A 17,670-nucleotide genomic window follows, 5' to 3' on the forward strand; every position below is an offset into this window, starting at 1 on the left:
GGAATTTAATCTCACTTCACCCATCAGAATTTATTCTTTCTCAACAGAGCTTCAGGGTTCATAAAGACAGATAGCTGATTAACCATGAAATATTACATTCAATAATAAGGACTAAAGATCTCAGGTATGCTGTATAATTTAATGCTCTGACTGACACTTCTTCATGTTCTAAACATTCCCACTTCCTTTCTTATCCTTTCTCACCCTCTCTCTCTTCTTCCCCAGCCCTCACTAGAGCTATACTTTAAGACAAATTGTCTTCCAACATCATATAACCACTTAACAATAAATGACCTAATATAACGATTGTTTACCACAGTAATAGAATACTTCAAAGGTGGTCATGGGGAATCAACTGAAGGGGCCACATGCTGTGATATTAGCCAAAATAACTGGATACCTCATTCCAAGATGTAGGAAAAGAACAAATACTGCAAGTTTTTGTTAAACTAATATATTGGTCCAGAAAAGGAGTCCTAACACTTGTCTAAATCCAGAGAAAGCAAAAATTAAAGTGTGTATTTGGTCTGGAAAACAGGCAAAGTACTCAATGACTAATCATTCTGTACACCAATCCAGAGGTCACTCAGTACTCCACCTAGTACGTAGAGTGAGTGATTCACACACAAGGGCACCAAATTCTGGAAGAGCAATATGCTACTTCCTTGAAGATCTAACCATGCTATATGAAGTGATTGAGTAATACTGCGTGACAAATGCAAAGTCCAGTGATCCTTAGTGATGCGAATAAGTGAAGCCTTGATAAACATAAACCTCACATTTAATACTTGGAACAAGAGGGTTTATGTGTTGGATAGATTAATGTAAGGTATCACAGAATTCGCTTCCAATGTCCTGCCATGGACAGGTTTGCAACCCACCAGATTAGGCTGCTGAGGGCTCTATCTAACCTGGCCTTGAATGCTTCCAGGGATGGGGCATCCACACCCTCTCCAGGCAACATGTTCCCGATAACTCCACTCCTGTTCTTAAAACAGTTGTCTGGGAGAACTCAGATGATATACCAAAACTACCAAGTTACTAAGTGGCTGTTATTTATACTGAATTCTTTGCCAGTACACAAATGGCAGCAATGTTTTTCTTGTAAAAACACAGCTCACTGACAAAAACTTGTTTCTTGGGTTGTTTTCTTTTCTTTTTTTTTTAAATTACTTTTTGCCAAAACATCTAGCTAGGTAGTCAGGAGTCATACTTTTTCAGTTAGGAGGCAAACAACCAACACTCTCCTCTTGCTGTTAAAGCATCTGTCTTCAGATCTAAAGGATCTTCAGATCTAAAGGAATGCTTTCCAGTCTTCCAATAAGGGTACTAGTACTATGTTGCATCATAGGGTTTCAGGAAGAAACAGTAGCTTTGTCATATGCTTAACCTGTGGAAATTACTTGCTACTGGAAAGAAAAAAGCTTACTGACTTCAGATAAAATTTGAAGACTACAGTAATGCACATTAAATTCCTGGAAGAGCAGCAATAATGCTAAGAACTTCATGTTCCAAAAAATTTATCCCTTCTGAAAATAGCAACTGATCTAATTTTAACAAGAGCTTTCACAGAAAATTCCTGCAAGCTACTTCAGCCTCTGAAGTACATGGTGTCTACACAGCCTCTGTGTACATGGTGTCTCTTTTAACAGTTCCTTTCTAGTGCAATGCTCCGGACCAAATGTAAACTAATCTATCAAATCCTGTAATTTATGTGCAACAGAGAAATCTGTTCCAAAAAGGCTGAAAACCAGGATGGTTCATGAAGAAGTATCAGTCACAAACGATGTATATAAAGAGAAAAAAAGCCTTATTACAGCTCGTATGAACTTAAAAGTAGCATAAGTACAAATTTCATTTTACTCAGATGTTATTGGGAACACAGCAAAAATCAAACTAGATGTTTTAAGACTTTTAGACAACAAATGCACATTTCTTCTCACTTCTTTAGCACAAGAAATGTAGAGATGCGTTGTCTTCTCTCCCCTCTTTTCTCTCAACTCAAACAATTTGTTTCAAGTTTTACACAGTACAGAAAGACAAATGAAGTTATTATCCCTAAAGTCACACCAGACAATACAACATGTGCAGAAGTCTGAAGTATTTCTGAGATGGGTCAAAGAGACAGAATCATGCTTCATTGGCTCTGGGACTGATACTGTGGCCATTGAGACTACCATGAGTAGTTTTATTACTGTTTTACAGATTCTTAAGGCAGTGTTTCTAATATACAACTACTATACATTTTTTAAAGGAGGTCATATCTGGCAAAATAGCAAACACTTTTTCAAGTCCAAAAGAAGACAGCAACACTGATATGACTTTTAAAACAGACTGAAGTCATCATTTGCATTCTCAGATACAAGAGACAAAGATTTGACCAATGCAGTCCACAATACCTGAAATAAAATTTTCCTAAATTGGATCTCTAGGATATCTGTTTACTGCTCTTTAACATTGTTTCAGACTAATACATCGCTACACTTTGTTCTGTGCAGCACATGTCTTTAACATTTATAACCTGCAATGCCACAGGTGGAAGAAAAAGCCAAGTGTACAATGTTCCTCACTATTCACATCTAACAGCTTCTCTAGTCAGCTATTGACTTTTTATAATTCTATGAAAAGATAATTATCAAGTTACATTTGGACACATTTCTGAAATACTTCAAGAAGTTTTGTCCAAACCATTTGAAGTAGTCTTTCACTCTTTCGGTCCTAAGACCTCAAGATAAGACAAAAAGCATATCAGAATGTAAATTATTTCCTTTAATTTAAACAATAGTTTGATTGTGTAGATTGTGATTAATAACACGTTTCTATGCTAAACGGAACCAAACAAACTAGCGTGAGCTTCTTGAGGACAAATGTCATTGACTGACTTTCACTGACATCACATAAGCAAGCCAGCAGGAATGCAAACACATGTACACATACTCTGTAAGTTTTAGATGTTGCCTTCTTCCTCCTGAACTTATTACAGCCTTGTGACCATTAAAAATGTTAGATTAAGACTGAGTCTCACTCACAGCTAGCTCAGAGCTTTTCTCCTTACTGCACTGTCTGCACCTATCCAGAAAAGTTCCTAACAATCTGCTTAGCACCTCCTCCTAATCTATTGCCTGTGACATGCAAGTTATTAATATTTGTCTTATTATAGCATATGAGAACTCTCATCACAGATCAGTATTTCACTTCACTAAGCACAGAACAGAGCAAACAGACTCCATCCATCCTTGAAAACCTAAAATCTAGATGAACAACAGGACAGATACAGACAAGAATGCAAACTCATCATCCCGCATTACTCAGTCTTATCTCAGTATTTCAGCAGTTTTGAGAACGGCGATTTACTGTTTAATGTATCATATCTTCACATTGGATTTCTGTATTCTAGTTCGTCACATTTTTTTAAAGCACATTACTACCCACATAGTGTCATCACCAGCATCTTCTGCTTTTAAGAGAAAGGGTCTACAGGTTTTATTATTCCAGCTTCTCCAAGAGAAATCAAAAGAATGAACTGCACTGCTCTCATTAGCTCCACAACTGCTACTTAAATTATCACTCTGCAAATGCATGCAAAATGACAAGGTAAGGAAGATGCCCTGCTTTGCTTTACTCAGAGCAATAATATTCAGAACAAGAGGAGGATATACAACCAACATGCCAAGTACTACTAGTCTTACTGAAGGTTGCAAAAGAACTCAGCCTGCTTTGAATTTGGTGCTGTAATGAAAATACATCTACTGCCAAGGTATTTTGCCTAAGCTTGGAAGATTATGTAGAATCAAGAGCAGCAGCTCAATACAGTGAGAATAAGTTTGTTACTTGACTAGACAAACAAGGTCACTACTACAGAGTTTTAAACAAAGTGACTGTCTTGTAAAACATTCTCATATGGGGGAAAAAAAAAAGCAAACTCCAATATTCTGCAGCAAAAATACTGCCGCGTTTATTTTCTGGGGAAAACATACAGGTGTTCCACTGGGCCAAGAATGGGCTCATGCACCTCCTACACAGAGAGTTCAGATTCTTTTTTGCCTGTTGAAGTCCACTCAGGCCTTAGTAACCCTTGAAGCTCCTGCTATCCAGGGAAATACCAGCTGCCACTGACACAGAACTTAAGCGTTGTTACTCCAAAACAGCACAACAGGGAACACCCAGTTGCTCGAGCTACAATAATCTCAAACACGCGGATAAAATAATTACAGCATAACATTATACAGCTGTCACATTTTGAACAACTTTAGTCATTATGCTGTAGGTATGGTGTGGATAAGTGCTACGAACTGAAGTACCTTGGTGAGCTTTATAGGGATCACCCTCTAATCCCAAGATCTGCATTAGCTATTACATGGGTTTCTAATGGCTACAACTATGAGAATCTGCCCTACATGCCTAAAGGGTGAGAATATGCCTCTGTGAGTGGTACAGGAGAAAGGACTGGAAGGGGGGAAAGAGAGCACCAACAAGCTGGGAAATAAATGGGATGCAACCCTGTCACACCCATACCACAGACAAATGAAGAGTGCCCCTCCACTCTGCCGCCCTGTGAATTTCTGGTTACTGGCACTTGACCTCTAAGACAAAAGGAATGTGTTGCTCTACTTACTGGATAGTGTCTACACATCAAAACATCCTAACAGGTTCCAAGAGCAGTCTCTGAGTTTCCCCTCCATCAGATCTTAAATACAGATACCTTGTTACTGAAGTGTAAGCAGAGGCAGCACAAGGAAGAGGAATCCACTGCCCACCTGGAAGCAATTCAAGCAACTAGGTCCTAAGACAAGAATTTTCTAACAAATAGAATTATAGTGGTTTTTTTTGTTGTTGTTATTTTGATTGTTTTTTAATGCAGAATCAGGTAAGTAAGTACACTTAACACCAGCAGGAACCAAACAGCAGGGAGTCAGACAAGCCATGTATGTTAAGGCTTAAGTACAAGATAAATCCTCACTTCCTTAAGGATCTCGGCTTCCTTACGCAGGCAGGCTAGTACAGAAGAAAGAGACCTAATATGGTCTTAAATATTTGCTACAGAAGATTAGGTCCATCAATCGTGTAGACCCTAGCGTTGTTCCATCTAAGACTATGCTCAGAACAGAAGTGTCCTTTGACAGAGAAGCAAGGCATTCAGAGTGTCTGTAACACAGTGGCCACATGTTGGATTCACCTCCAGAAAGCACTGGAAAAATAATAAGACTGCTGAATGCTCATGAGCAGAGAAGTTGAGGGCATAATTACTGCACTAAGTGGACTGATAGGACAGGACAGTAATTGTCACAACTCTAACTACACGTTCCAACTGTTAAAAAGTTTGTGTTCTTTTATCTTAGATATGCAAAGCATCATCTATCATTATTGCAGGCCTCAACTCCTAGTGAGAAAAAAAAAAAACAAGCACATCATTTCTAATCTTAAATTATCCCAGTATCAAAACTGATTTCACCATGCTGCTTTTATATAGGCCGTATATTACCTAAAAGAATTAACATATAGCAGAAAAGAAATTACTACAGCAAGTAAATAAATTGTTGCTGCATCTTCAAAGTTGAAAAAATTAACTGTTCAGAATGTCTACCTGCAATGGAACAAAGAGTTTCCTTTAATACGGAAAAAAACTTTTATAACAGTTTTTATTCTCTCAAACTAGAAAATAATGCCTAACATAAGCTAACAGGTAGCTTTAAAGTTCAGAACTAAACATTTTCAAGACATCGCCATCACACTGACAAGATGTCAAGAAAGGCTCGGCAAATGTACAGCACTGTATCAGCACAACTCCATATGCCAGCGCTTACGCCTCAGTCTCTCCCTTGTCCCTCACAAAGAGGAGCATCCATAACAATGCACAATTCTCATACAGCCACAGCAGGAAGCTCCTGCTGGTGCTAAGCCCTTAAACACAAATGAAGTGACTCAGCTCTTTTGCAGCTTGCCAGTCTATAAAGATACACAGGAAGTAAAAACAGTCTCTGTAAATTCATTTCTGTAACTACTTTTCATATTTTAAGCACATCCAAAAGCTTTGCCTAAAACAGCAACAACACTGGTAGCTTAAAGACTACTGTTGATTTTAAACAAAAAAAAAACACAACAGCAAGCCACTTAATTCCCTCAACCCAACAGTTAACACTGCTGCTTCCAGCATTACGGTGTTACCCAATTCGAGGGCTGTATTCCCTTGACACAGAGTCCTTGCCACCTGACAAAGCCTTTGGCTTCAGACTCCTGGTCCCAGACATGTGACTTGTGGCAGAAAACCAAGCTCAGCTCCCTGCCAGCACTTGCGCTCAGTCCTGACTGCACCATCATCTGCACACACTGACTGGACTACTCAGAGGCACAGGATCATTCAAACAAAATACACTTAAAAACACATAAGTGCCTTTTTTTCTGATCTTAGTCTAGGTAATACATCAAATCATACCTAAAAAGTGAGGAACCATATCTGGGAAAGTAACTCTGAAGAGAAATAGCTAAGATGGTGCTTCACGTACAATCTTTTGTAAACGCCTGACTAAATTCTGCATAACAGGTAACAGTAAGATAAATGTACTACTGAAAACAGCATGGATGAAGCCAAGGCTGGAAAATATTTCTAGACTGAAGAACTGAAGAGAAGAAGTAAGATCAAGAGCTGACTATATCCTTGTGCACGCAAGTATACTCACAGTGACAATGCCACTGACTTGCGACCCACGAGGAAAAGGGGCACCAACTGCCCAGCACAGACCACAGAGGCCAGCCCTTTAGGGAACATTAACTCCATGATGTGATTCCGTCAAACAAGATGTTCAATTCAGGAGTATCCAAAAGAAATACAGGGATGTATGACATTACAAAGGGTGTCTATTTAGCTGACCTAATATTCCTGTCTTTTGTTACCAAGAAGGTTCCCAAAATGACTAGATAAGGCTAGCTAATCTCCATAACACCCATGACGAGAAAATAATTCTCATTTTACAAAGAGCAATCAGAAAGGTTTAGAGGTTAGTGTGTTAAAACTCTTTACCACTGCAAAAATAAGCAAGAAAAATTCAAACCAAGCATCAACAAAAAACAGATAGCCTTAAAAGTCCAGAGTAATTCCAAACATTGTGCTGTAACACGACAGCTCCCTGAAAAATACAGCACATGCTCCTACTATCTCTGTACTTCCCATCCCAGAAAGGAAATCTGGGGAGTGCTGAAAATCCCACTACATTCAAGTCCACCCGCAGAGTGAGTAATTGCAGCACTGGCATTCCACTGCTGCCACATCCTCTGCCTTCGTTAGAAGGCAACAAGTTAATGGGAATCACATGATTGTTGCCACTGTAAAACTTACAAAATTTCATTTATTGAGCGAGATAGCTGCATCAGCCCAAGCCAATAATTCACTGAGACCCTATGCTTTGTGTGGTTTAAAACAACAAAAAATGGTAGCCTATAGTTGACAGCAATACTTACCCCCATTTACTTATGGTTGCACTCAAAAAAAAAAACAAAACACAACAACAACAAAAAAAAAGAACCCACAAACCCCATATAGGAGTGACATAACTTTAAACAACCAACCAACCACCAAAAACGTCTGGCAAATCTGTAGGGGACATACATCATGAATGACTTTTCAAACCAACTTTATATGGGTAGAGCTGCCCTCTCAGCCCATTAGTTTTATCATGACTGTTAGATTTGTGAAAGGGCACTTCACCATTGTTTAAATTACAAAGATGCTTTTAAAGCCAAAACAAACTTTAAAAATAGGTTGAAAAAACAGCGCTTCAAATTTCTATCACTATCTCTACAAGAAAAAATTACTTCTCTGTCTGTATCTAACTTTGACTTACTGGGGTTACACAATTGTTTACTAAACAAAAATAGCACACGAAGAATACTGAGTTGCTCTCCCATTTTGGAATTTTATCTCCACTGTGCAACACCAAGCAAATTTTTTTGTTGTTACATGTTAAGCAACCTAAAACAAATTCACAACAAACAGAAGAGTCTGCACTTAAGCCATCAGGCTGTCATGAAGCTGAACTCTTCCACAGCCTCACTAAGTCATATCAAAATAGGCTTTTTTCACTAGAAATTTATCTCACACTTGTTATTACACTTTAACAAATACATGGCAGAAATGCTCCTTATCTCTAGTGAATATATATTTCATGAAAGAACAAGGTGTAATGTAACAAATTAAAATTAACATTATTTCATCTTAAAAATAAACAAAAACCTGAAAGGACTTCTGTTTTACATGTTAGAACTCTGAATTCCAATGCTTTCCATAATTTTTGCTTGTATTTGTAAAGGAAGTTAATAACTCCTAACACCTAATTGTTGACCAAATCAGAGGTGATTCAGGGTAGTGCCCAAATGGAAGATGCACCCTCTCTTTCCAAGCTCAGTGTTCCTCTGCACAGCTGCACACATGCATTAATAGCCCTATTTCATCTATTCACAGAGTAGGAAAGGTTTTACACATTTTACTGATTGTTATACTACAGCCCTGTTTTACAAGTTGGTTTTTTTTTTTTAGAATAAAATAACTAAATAACATCTTTCTTGCCAAATACTTACTCCTACAGATAAAGAAAATGGCATCACAAAACCCATGTCGGAGGAGTTTCCATTTTATTTCACCAAAATAAAGTGAAACAAAAGGGGAAAAAGAAAAGTTGCTACACATATTTGGAGAAGGCCTATATTAATAATGGGGGCTTGTAACTAATAGTCTCTACAGATCATTAAAATTACCCTTAACGAGTCAAACAATAAAAATACCATTTCAATAATATTCATGGAAAATGTATATTTGGAACTCCTGCTAAAGTTGACTCAACAGAACACTGTTTAACTACCACTTGGGACTAACACTTATCACAAGGAGTTTCGCTGTTTTTCCCACGTTCCATGACTTTGCAAAACCACTTTATTCACTCACTGAGTTTCCACAGCTCATGCTACCGGCTGTTGCTGCCGTGGAAATGTTAGCCATACTTCATGCTAAGTGACTAATAGGGGCTGTGACTCATTATCATCAGAAGATGAATACACCACTGATTGATTTTAATGCTAACACGTGAGTAATGCTAAAAGCAATTTAGTTAGATGTAATTTGTAAATGGAGGGAAAAGTAAAGAAGCGTCAATTATTTGGTACTATGATCTGACACTGGATGCCCACCCCACGTGTTGTGATACTGCAAAAACGCTGCGCAAAATACAGCACTGCACATTGATGACTACTTTCATTTCTGTGATTTGGTCAGAAAGATTAGCTTCAATATCCACCATTTTTGTACAGAAACAAATGATTAATTTTAGAATACACAATTTCATTGAGAATGTTTGCAAAGTAACTATTTCTTCTCTGCAATATTGCAATATAATGTCGTGAACCCATCTTTTTTTTTTTCTTTAAGTTTTGTTTTACTTATTTCAGTTTACGATCGTTCTTGTTAAGTGAGACTGTATATAATGGCACACAAAAGATTGCAGAAATTTGCCTGGAAACAATGCCATGCTTTCAAGGAAAAGGCACGGCGTTTGTGTCAGTATTTTTCATGTGTCTTTTTCACTCTGTCAGTCCTCACCATATGCAGCTTTTAATCACCAGATGTATTTCAGTAGAATTATCAACTTTTTCTTCTCTTGCGTTGTAAGAGCAAATCATTTCTTGTGTAAAAGAGGACTGGTACAAAGTAACTGAAGTCTCTCTCCCTGATGCCTGAAATAACTTTTACTTTATTCTGCAATATATTAACCATTTCTAAATACCACCTTTCAATTGTTGAATTCAACAGATGAAAGATTTCCTTAAAAGTTTGTTAGTCAACGTCATTAATAGCAATAAACAATTCAAAGATCTTGAAATAACATCTGCACGGAGTACAAAAATTTGGGAATGCTCTCCTGGCTTAACAGAACAGAAAACACTAATGTGTAGAGACTTGTTTTCTTAGTACCAGAAAAATGTGTTCACATTCTAAATCATGCATACACTGAAACCATTTTGAAAACTAGTTACTGAAAAATGTGTTTGGTAATACTGCCATCAGATAGTCCCTTTTACTCAGACAAGTAATAACTTCCTTAAAAGCATTAATGAATATCAACTTGAAAATATTATCAAGGATTATTTTAATTACACTCTCTCAAGACACAACAACGTTGGCTTCTTGAACTCATTTCGAAAAGATTTTAAAAATACTTTTCAATTTCTCACATGGATCCTCAAAACAAAGAAAGTCACCTTGAAATGTAGACTGTGATACAGTCTAACAAAAAGCTCTCCACTGGAAAGTGTGTACTTCTCTCTACTCCCATATTTGCAGTTATGCTGCTCCACCTTTAGTGGTTATCAGCCATCTCTATACTCCGCTTTTATGTACTGTAAGAGCAGAAAACTATTCAGCTTCCTTAGTGCACGTAAGCAGCAGTGAGCGATGATAAATGGGAGCAGTAGCTCTTCCTTTGAAAGGTGATGAACTACTACTAGCTCACCAAATACCACAGAACCACCATACACTCAGTGCACTAACAGTGCCAATTAGCAGTTGAAACTTTGCTGTAAAAATCACACAAACTGGCAGGGAACCTTGATAACATCTTCCCAACTCACATTTTATTCTTTTCTGTTTTTCGTTTGAAGGAAGCTTACAACAGTAAAAAAAAAAATATAATAAAATCAACTAATTGGAAAACCAGTAAAATTAAATTATATTAAGACTCAAAACAAAAAAGAATGATAAAAAGAAAAAAAATTTTTTTTAAAAAAATTTAAGGTAAAAGATAACCTTAAATGTTGTTTCCTTCATACATCAGAACTAACTTTAAAACCACAGCACTGTGATATCAGAGCATTCATTACATATAATAATAAAAAAAAAGCACTTGGGACTACTGAATTCATTTATTTTGAGATGAAAGTCTGCTCCAAAAAAGAGATATAAAGCCCACAATCATTTCACATTTTAAAAGCTGACATTTTGCTCCTGATTTTCAAATATACGGAAGATATCTATTCAAACGCTCATTCCTAGACTTCTATTTCTGTTCAAGATTAAATACACTGAAGTAGAAAGTTTACCTGAATTTGACGGAAAAATTCACTCTAAACTATCAAATTCTTTTGTGTATAGAGGTAAATTAAGAAGTCACTAAATGAGCTGAAAAAATGGCACTGTCCACGGGGACAGGTACAAAGTCCAATGCATCACCCTACTGTCTCTTTCAATGCCAAAATTTCACCCATCAGGCCTTCAAGGCCAAGCTCAGCCCATTTCAACTTCTAACTCAGTGTACAGGACTTGATCAGTGTTCCGCAACTATCAGAAATCCTAGTTTTATGTACGATGCATGAATTTTACACTTCTTGAAATAAAAGCAGTCATGAAAGACAAATGGCTTTTCCTAACAGTCTGAAAGCTGTTCTCTTCTTCAGGGCTAGAACAGTTACACTCCTAAATGCTCCTAAACCTACACATCTACGAAGCAAGGTAAATCTGAAAGACACCAGTCATATCATGAGAAGCAAAAGAAAGTAAAGTGAGACTTCAGAAGAAAAGGTGGAGAGGAGAGAAGCAAGAGTATCAAAATATGAACTAGGAAGAAAAAAAAAAAAAACAACCATCCAACAGACCATGAAAGACATGTCAGATAATGGAGCAGATACAGGGAGATGATGGAAAGAATTCTAAACCAAAACAATCCAAACAAAAAAAATAACAACACTGCTAATTAACTGCTGATAAATGTCAAAAACTCTAATTGTTTTTACTACCTCCCTTCCATACTACTCACAGGAAGTAGTGTAACAAAGGCACAGCAACACTTGAGTAACAGAAGCGGTTACACATCAGCACTTGGTGACAAACACAAAAAAGGCATGAGAACAAGGACTCCATACTAGGTAGATGGACAAATGAGACAAGAAACAGTGCAGCACAAAGAACAACTTTCTTCAAAGAGCAACTTACTTCTATAAAGAGTAGATAATATCTGTGATTCTTTTTGGTCTGCAGAGCTCAAAAAAAGCTCTTAGGAAAAGCGTTGCAAGAGTATGGGTACTTATATAAATATATATATAAAGTTGATCATTATTGTTGTAACTCATAAGAAGTTTTTATTGTCTAGCAGCACTAGATAAAAAAAACCTCTTCCACGTTGCAACTCTGAATACATTTATTTAAATTAAACAATCAAGTCATGAGTCAGAACAGGCACTATGAATCATTCACATGGCACTACATTTGTAATTAGAAAACAGTACTTTACATACACATTAGCAGACACTTCATTTTGTAACAGATACTCAGATTTGGACTCTTAAGACCATTTTAAAGCTGAAAGTTTCTCAAGTTACGAATGTTAAATTTGAACAATGTTGAATGCTATGAATGCTTAAGGTTATAAACAAAACTATCAAAAAGCTTTCAAAAGAGGAAAATAGCATACCATAAATGAAAGGCAGAACTACTTACGTTTCAAAACAGCGATCCACGTTGTCTGACATCAGAAGTAGCATGCATAGCTGTTCCAGTGCTATTAGCTGCATATCCCTTTCATCTCCCTGCCCCATCTGCAGCCATTCCAGCAGTGTGTCTGGGTCCACATCTGCCATGGCTCACAAAAAAAAACAAAACAAAAAACAACCAACCAAAAAAAAAAAAGCCACCTCTGCTTAAATTAAAAAGTACCAAAAAAATCGTTTAATTGTTCAAGCCAGACAAAGTTGAATACGACTGATGCCTCTCTTCAGCAGCCCCAGGCTCCTGCAGCTTTCACCTGGAAAGAAGAAGAAAAACAATTATCTCCTTAGTATTTTGGATTTGCTGTCCTCTAGAACATACAGCATATTTTCAGGCTGACATGAAGACAACGTCCAAATATTTGACCAACAATCTTTTTTTTTTTTTTTTTTTCCTTTTTCAAGCTTTATGAGTCAACTGTAATATATTTGTTCCACTTTGTTGGATCTGGATCCAGTTGACAAGCAGAACTTAAAGCTTTCTCTTGTAAATAACTCAAAATTTAAAATATAAACAGAAAAGTCATGCTTAACTACTTTGCACGTTCTCAGAGCTAATACAAACAGTGCTGTCATACCTATCCCATTCCCTTTAATATCTCTTTTTCATAAGCTCCTCAACTTTCTAGAAGATGGATTCTTTCTCCGCTAAAGTATTCCAATACAGAAAGACATAAAAGCCATATTTCAAATAAAAATACACAGCACAAAAAAAATTGAGACACACTGAAGACGAAGAATCTTTGCAGAAGTTTTACGAATCTTTCATCCTTTAAAATAGCACTGAAATATAATAAAAAGAAGCTTCTTTAAGTCAAAAGAGAAAAAAGACAATTTCAGGATCACTTCTGTTTTTAAGGGTTTTTTTTTTGAAACAAAAAACATATGCAAGTCATTTTTTTTAAATGCAGTGAATAATTAAAATAATTCATGTACATATAAGGAAAACAACATTGTTTGTTGGCGCAGTGCCACAGTTGTACATGCAAGCTGAAGACCAAAAAAAGTCCCTTAAAAACGCTAGGAAGTATTTTTGATCTGATAGCAAACACGACCATATTTTTTAATAAAAACTAGAGCAAATGTTACAAACCGACTTCAAACTAAATACGAAGGGAAGGTTTTTAGTACAGCTTATTAAAAAAGAAAAAAAAAAAAAGAAGGATAAGTTCACCAAACCCATGGGAAAGTAAAAAATACTGGACAGGTCCCTCACACATGTGAGAGGCAGGGGAGAGCCGGGAGGAAGAGGCCCGATCTGGACAAAGTCTGCTGACTTGTTTACTTGCTGCTAATGAGTTAATAGTTAAAACATAACTCCACCAAGGGCAGATGAGAATTTACAAAAAAAGAGCCAGATATTGGTGTTACATGGAGAAAAGGACATGGAACTAGCAACGCTGCTTCACAACATCTTAGAATCCCAAGACATGACAAAAACAGAGTAGGATAAACATGAATTTTTACCGTTTAAAGCCATAAAGACGTTACAGATAACTCAAAAACTGTTTGCCACTACAATATTTTGGTTTTGCTCCAATCTTGCTGGATTGCAAACTGTAAGAAGTAATTCATGTTACTAAATTCGTTTTCAAAGGTTGGCTACAATCCCGAGCTGTTTACAGACTATATCTCCTGTTCTAAACTAAATAAAATAACAAATAAGATCGCGTTGTAGTTACAGTAGTCTCCTTAATGCGATTAAATGATTAACTTCAAATGGGGCTAGGGGTGTTACGGCATGGGAGGAGGAAAGGAAGGGTGAAGAAAGCAGGAACGAGACATTTAGGAGAGGCAGAGAGCGGACTAAGCCTAGCGCAGCACCTGCCGTCCGCGCACTCAGGGGCCGGGAGCAGACGGCAGCGCAGAGCCGAGCAGCGAGTAGGGCAGCGCCGGGCTCCTGGGAGGGCGGCTCTAGTAAGGGGCAAGGCCGCGGCGGCCCTCACCCACAGCCGGCGGCGGCGGCCCGGGCCCGCGCGCACCCCCAGCGGCCTCGGCCCGGCACGAGGGGATTTTCGCGGCCTCCCACCCCGCAGCGGCCCTCACACCGCCTCCTCGCGCCACCCCGCGCAGCCCGAGGGGCTCTGGGCAGCACCGCCCCGCCGTCTCCCGCAGGAAACCCGGATGGGACCCGCCGCGTCTCGGCCGCGGCCTCGGCCCCCTCCCCCGGGCCTGCCGACACCGGACCGGGCGGCGACGCTCGAGTTCTCGGCGAGCCGCAGGCCTCGCGGGGTGAGCCGGCCCGGCGGCTCGCGAAAGGCTCCGGTAAAGGTTGCCCCGCGCCTCCCCGCCCCCGTCGCTCACCTCGGCTTCCCGGAGCCCCTTCGCCAGTGCCGACCCCTCCTCAGCGCCGCGGGGAGGCGGGGGAAGAGGCGAGGCGGCGGCGGCCCGAGCCCCAGAACAGACGGCGGCCAACGGCATCCATGGCGCTCCGCCCGGCACGGGATTGGTGGGAGGAGGGGAAGGCAGCCGCGCCGCGGCCGCGGGGAGGAGCCGGCGCCGGCCGCGCTGCCGCTAGGGACGCTGTGAGAGCGGCCCGCGCCTCCCACCACCCCCTCCCAGCGCCGAAGCGGGGGAACGGTTTCAGGCGGGCACGGCCCCCGCTAGCTCGTACCGCCGCGTCGGCGCCTCGCGCTTCCCCTTGCACGGCCGCCTCCGGGCTGCACTGCGGCGCCTCTTCGAGGCCGGCGGCCTCTCGGGGCGGAGGGGCCGAGCCCTGGGGCTTACCCTGGGCTGCTCGCTGGGCCTCCGTCCCCTGTGGCGCGCCGTGCCCGGCCTCGGCTGAACTCTCTACGCCTGAAGGAAGCCCCTGACCCGTCTTCCTGCCGCGCAAAGATCTCCTCAGCGGGGTGCCGGCCTCGGCGTCCGTGCCCGGGCGTGTGCCTGGCCTCCCGAGGGCCCGGCTGCCTTCGGCGCCGAGGAGAGATCTGCCGTGCCCGCTGGGGCCTGCCCGCGGCGGCACCCGGCTCAGCTGCTCTGTCGGCCTGCGTAGAGATTTTAGTTTTATGCTTACGGAACGATTCAACTCGCGCCATTTTTATTATTCCTTAAAATAAACTTACAATTCGGCTTGCAGTACATCCATTACGATGGCAGGGATGAATGGGTTTAAGTGTAGCAGTAGTGGTCTTTCGGAGCAGAAGTTGTGACATGCCCTTATCTTGCAGTGAGCTTGAGATATCGCAGCTGTAGTGTTTGGATGGTGGCAGTTCTCGAGGCAGAAAATCCCCTGTGACGCATGCTGCAGTAAGGCAAGTTATTTTGCATATTGTCAGAAAATGAAGCAAATTGCAGCATGCCTAAAATGAAGGACTAAAAGTGTGAAAGATCTTTAAAATGACTTCCATCTCTGTAGGCTCACGTGTGTTTTTCTAAGGAATTTAAGCCTATTAATATAACTACAGTAAATAAGATTGTTGTATGTCACTCCTGCATGCATACATCACAGACATTTCCTGTCATTAGACAAACTACACACTGAACAAAAAGGCAGTAACAGGCGTGCTCTGTTAAAATGTACCAAATGCAGACATTTTTATTGTTTAGTGTTGTAATAACACCCTTAGAAAGTTTTCTCTTTAATACTTAAATTTTTTTTCTCAGTACAAGAAACAATAGTTCCTTTGTCTCTGTTTCTGATTGCTAAGACATGTAAGTGTCTTCCTGTACTGTGCCTCTTAACTGCCACTTATTCCAGTCGTGATGTGGTGTAGAAGTATGTCCTTCATGTATGCTTGTCCTTCAGAGGTGAAAAAGATTTCTTAAAGGCTTAAAGTTAAGGACATGAGGCACTGAGACAGCTGAGTCTGCAGTCTTTAAATTTAGAAGCTTGATCTTCTTTCACTTTCACTGGTACAGAAGTGGCAGCAGAATTAGGCCAAACTTCTGAGAACCGCATCTGTTACATGACCTTACTACTCCTGTCACATGATAGTTTGCTTTTTATTGTGAAGACAGGTTTCAATTAAAGCAATGTTATGAATTTCACCTGAAGACCAAAGTCAAATAGTATTTTTCAGTTCTAATTACTGAGAACTAAAATCAAACTGATGCTTTGCTCTTGTTGCAGGCTGCACTTCCTGCTTCGTGGTAGGTACATGATTGTCCATGCAGAAGATGAGACCAACTTTGGAGCAAAGACAAAAGATACAGTATTGTACACGCAGAGAACAGAAATGGTGTGTTTAAAATACTTTTTAATGGGAGTACAGTGCTTAAAAATACTGGCAATAACTTTTAGTGTTATACATCTTCATTCCTAAATGTCTAAAATACTTGCATATCCTGTTGCATTAATTCCCCCATGTTTTATATATATATATATAATATTAAAGAAGGTGCTGGTTTGGATTAGGATTTTTTTTCATTGCGATTCATTCATAATATATAAGAATGTGTTAGTGATTTTTCTTTCTCATAATGAGGAGATTTCTCCTCCCTTTGAATTAAATCTGAAAAAAAATATTCTGCTCAGTACATAATTTCCGTTCAATTGATTGTCTACCTTTTATTATGTATATGTTCAAGGTCTGATTTACACTTTCAGTGTCATGTACTCAATGGACATTGCAAATATTTTCAGCAGTTGTCAGAGGATCCTCCATTTGGATTTACCACAGAGAACACTGCCTGTCAGCTGCTGTTTCAGACTCCTTCTGTGTACAGCACCTGTATAGACTAGAACTGTCGCTTCAGAAATGAGTGCTCTCTGGTATTTAATATGAGGAAAACTCACTAGCAAATAAGATTACAGTTAGCTGGTAAGAAGGAAATAATAATTGCCTAAGTCATTTTTATGGAATTATTTGTTTTCATATTAATTTTCTGATGAACAAAGTTCAAAAACCAAGATTTCCAGCTCATTTGGTTAGTGCTAGGCCTAAGCATGCTGGGTGAGAAGGATTCTTACGTAGTTAGACACAGAAGAAATAAGGCCATATACTGAAGTGAGAAGTAATGGAGCTGATGTGTCATAACTGCTTTGAAGATTACAATGAAATTTGTGTGAAACCTGCAAAAACAACTACCGTTCATCATACGTGTACAACATACATATTACTCATTCTGTTAAAAAATAACCTTAATTCTAATACGAGCTGACACACACATGTATGACCTTGCCCAAGCCCCTGAGTCACTGCATGTCTG

At 39.6% G+C, this 17,670-nt stretch overlaps 2 protein-coding genes across 9 annotated transcripts in view; one reads left to right on the plus strand and one right to left on the minus strand.

Moving 5' to 3' along the window:
* HECTD1 (HECT domain E3 ubiquitin protein ligase 1) overlaps positions 1-14,973 on the minus strand; it is a 55,452-nt gene extending 40,479 nt beyond the window's left edge. For all 7 annotated transcript variants that reach the window (XM_021403791.1, XM_021403788.1, XM_021403787.1 and 4 more), the window contains exons 1-2: positions 14,827-14,973; positions 12,476-12,779 (exon numbers count right to left, since the gene is read on the minus strand). In XM_021403791.1, the coding sequence (XP_021259466.1) occupies positions 12,476-12,615 (140 nt within the window). In that variant the 5' untranslated portion in view covers positions 12,616-12,779; positions 14,827-14,973. The remainder of the gene's footprint in view (positions 1-12,475; positions 12,780-14,826) is intronic.
* Positions 13,692-15,775, plus strand: LOC110402101 (translation initiation factor IF-2-like). 2 transcript variants are annotated; one of them, XM_021403808.1, is made up of 2 exons: positions 13,692-14,787; positions 15,690-15,775. In XM_021403808.1, exons 1-2 carry the CDS (start codon positions 14,242-14,244, stop codon positions 15,690-15,692), a joined length of 549 nt encoding a protein of 182 aa, XP_021259483.1. In that variant the 5' UTR covers positions 13,692-14,241; the 3' UTR covers positions 15,693-15,775. The 2 variants fall into 2 exon arrangements, with proteins under 2 accessions (XP_021259483.1, XP_021259484.1); XM_021403809.1 differs by having other exon boundaries at positions 13,692-14,754.

Source organism: Numida meleagris, chromosome 6, assembly GCF_002078875.1.
Source record: "Numida meleagris isolate 19003 breed g44 Domestic line chromosome 6, NumMel1.0, whole genome shotgun sequence".
Taxonomy (NCBI): domain Eukaryota; kingdom Metazoa; phylum Chordata; class Aves; order Galliformes; family Numididae; genus Numida; species Numida meleagris.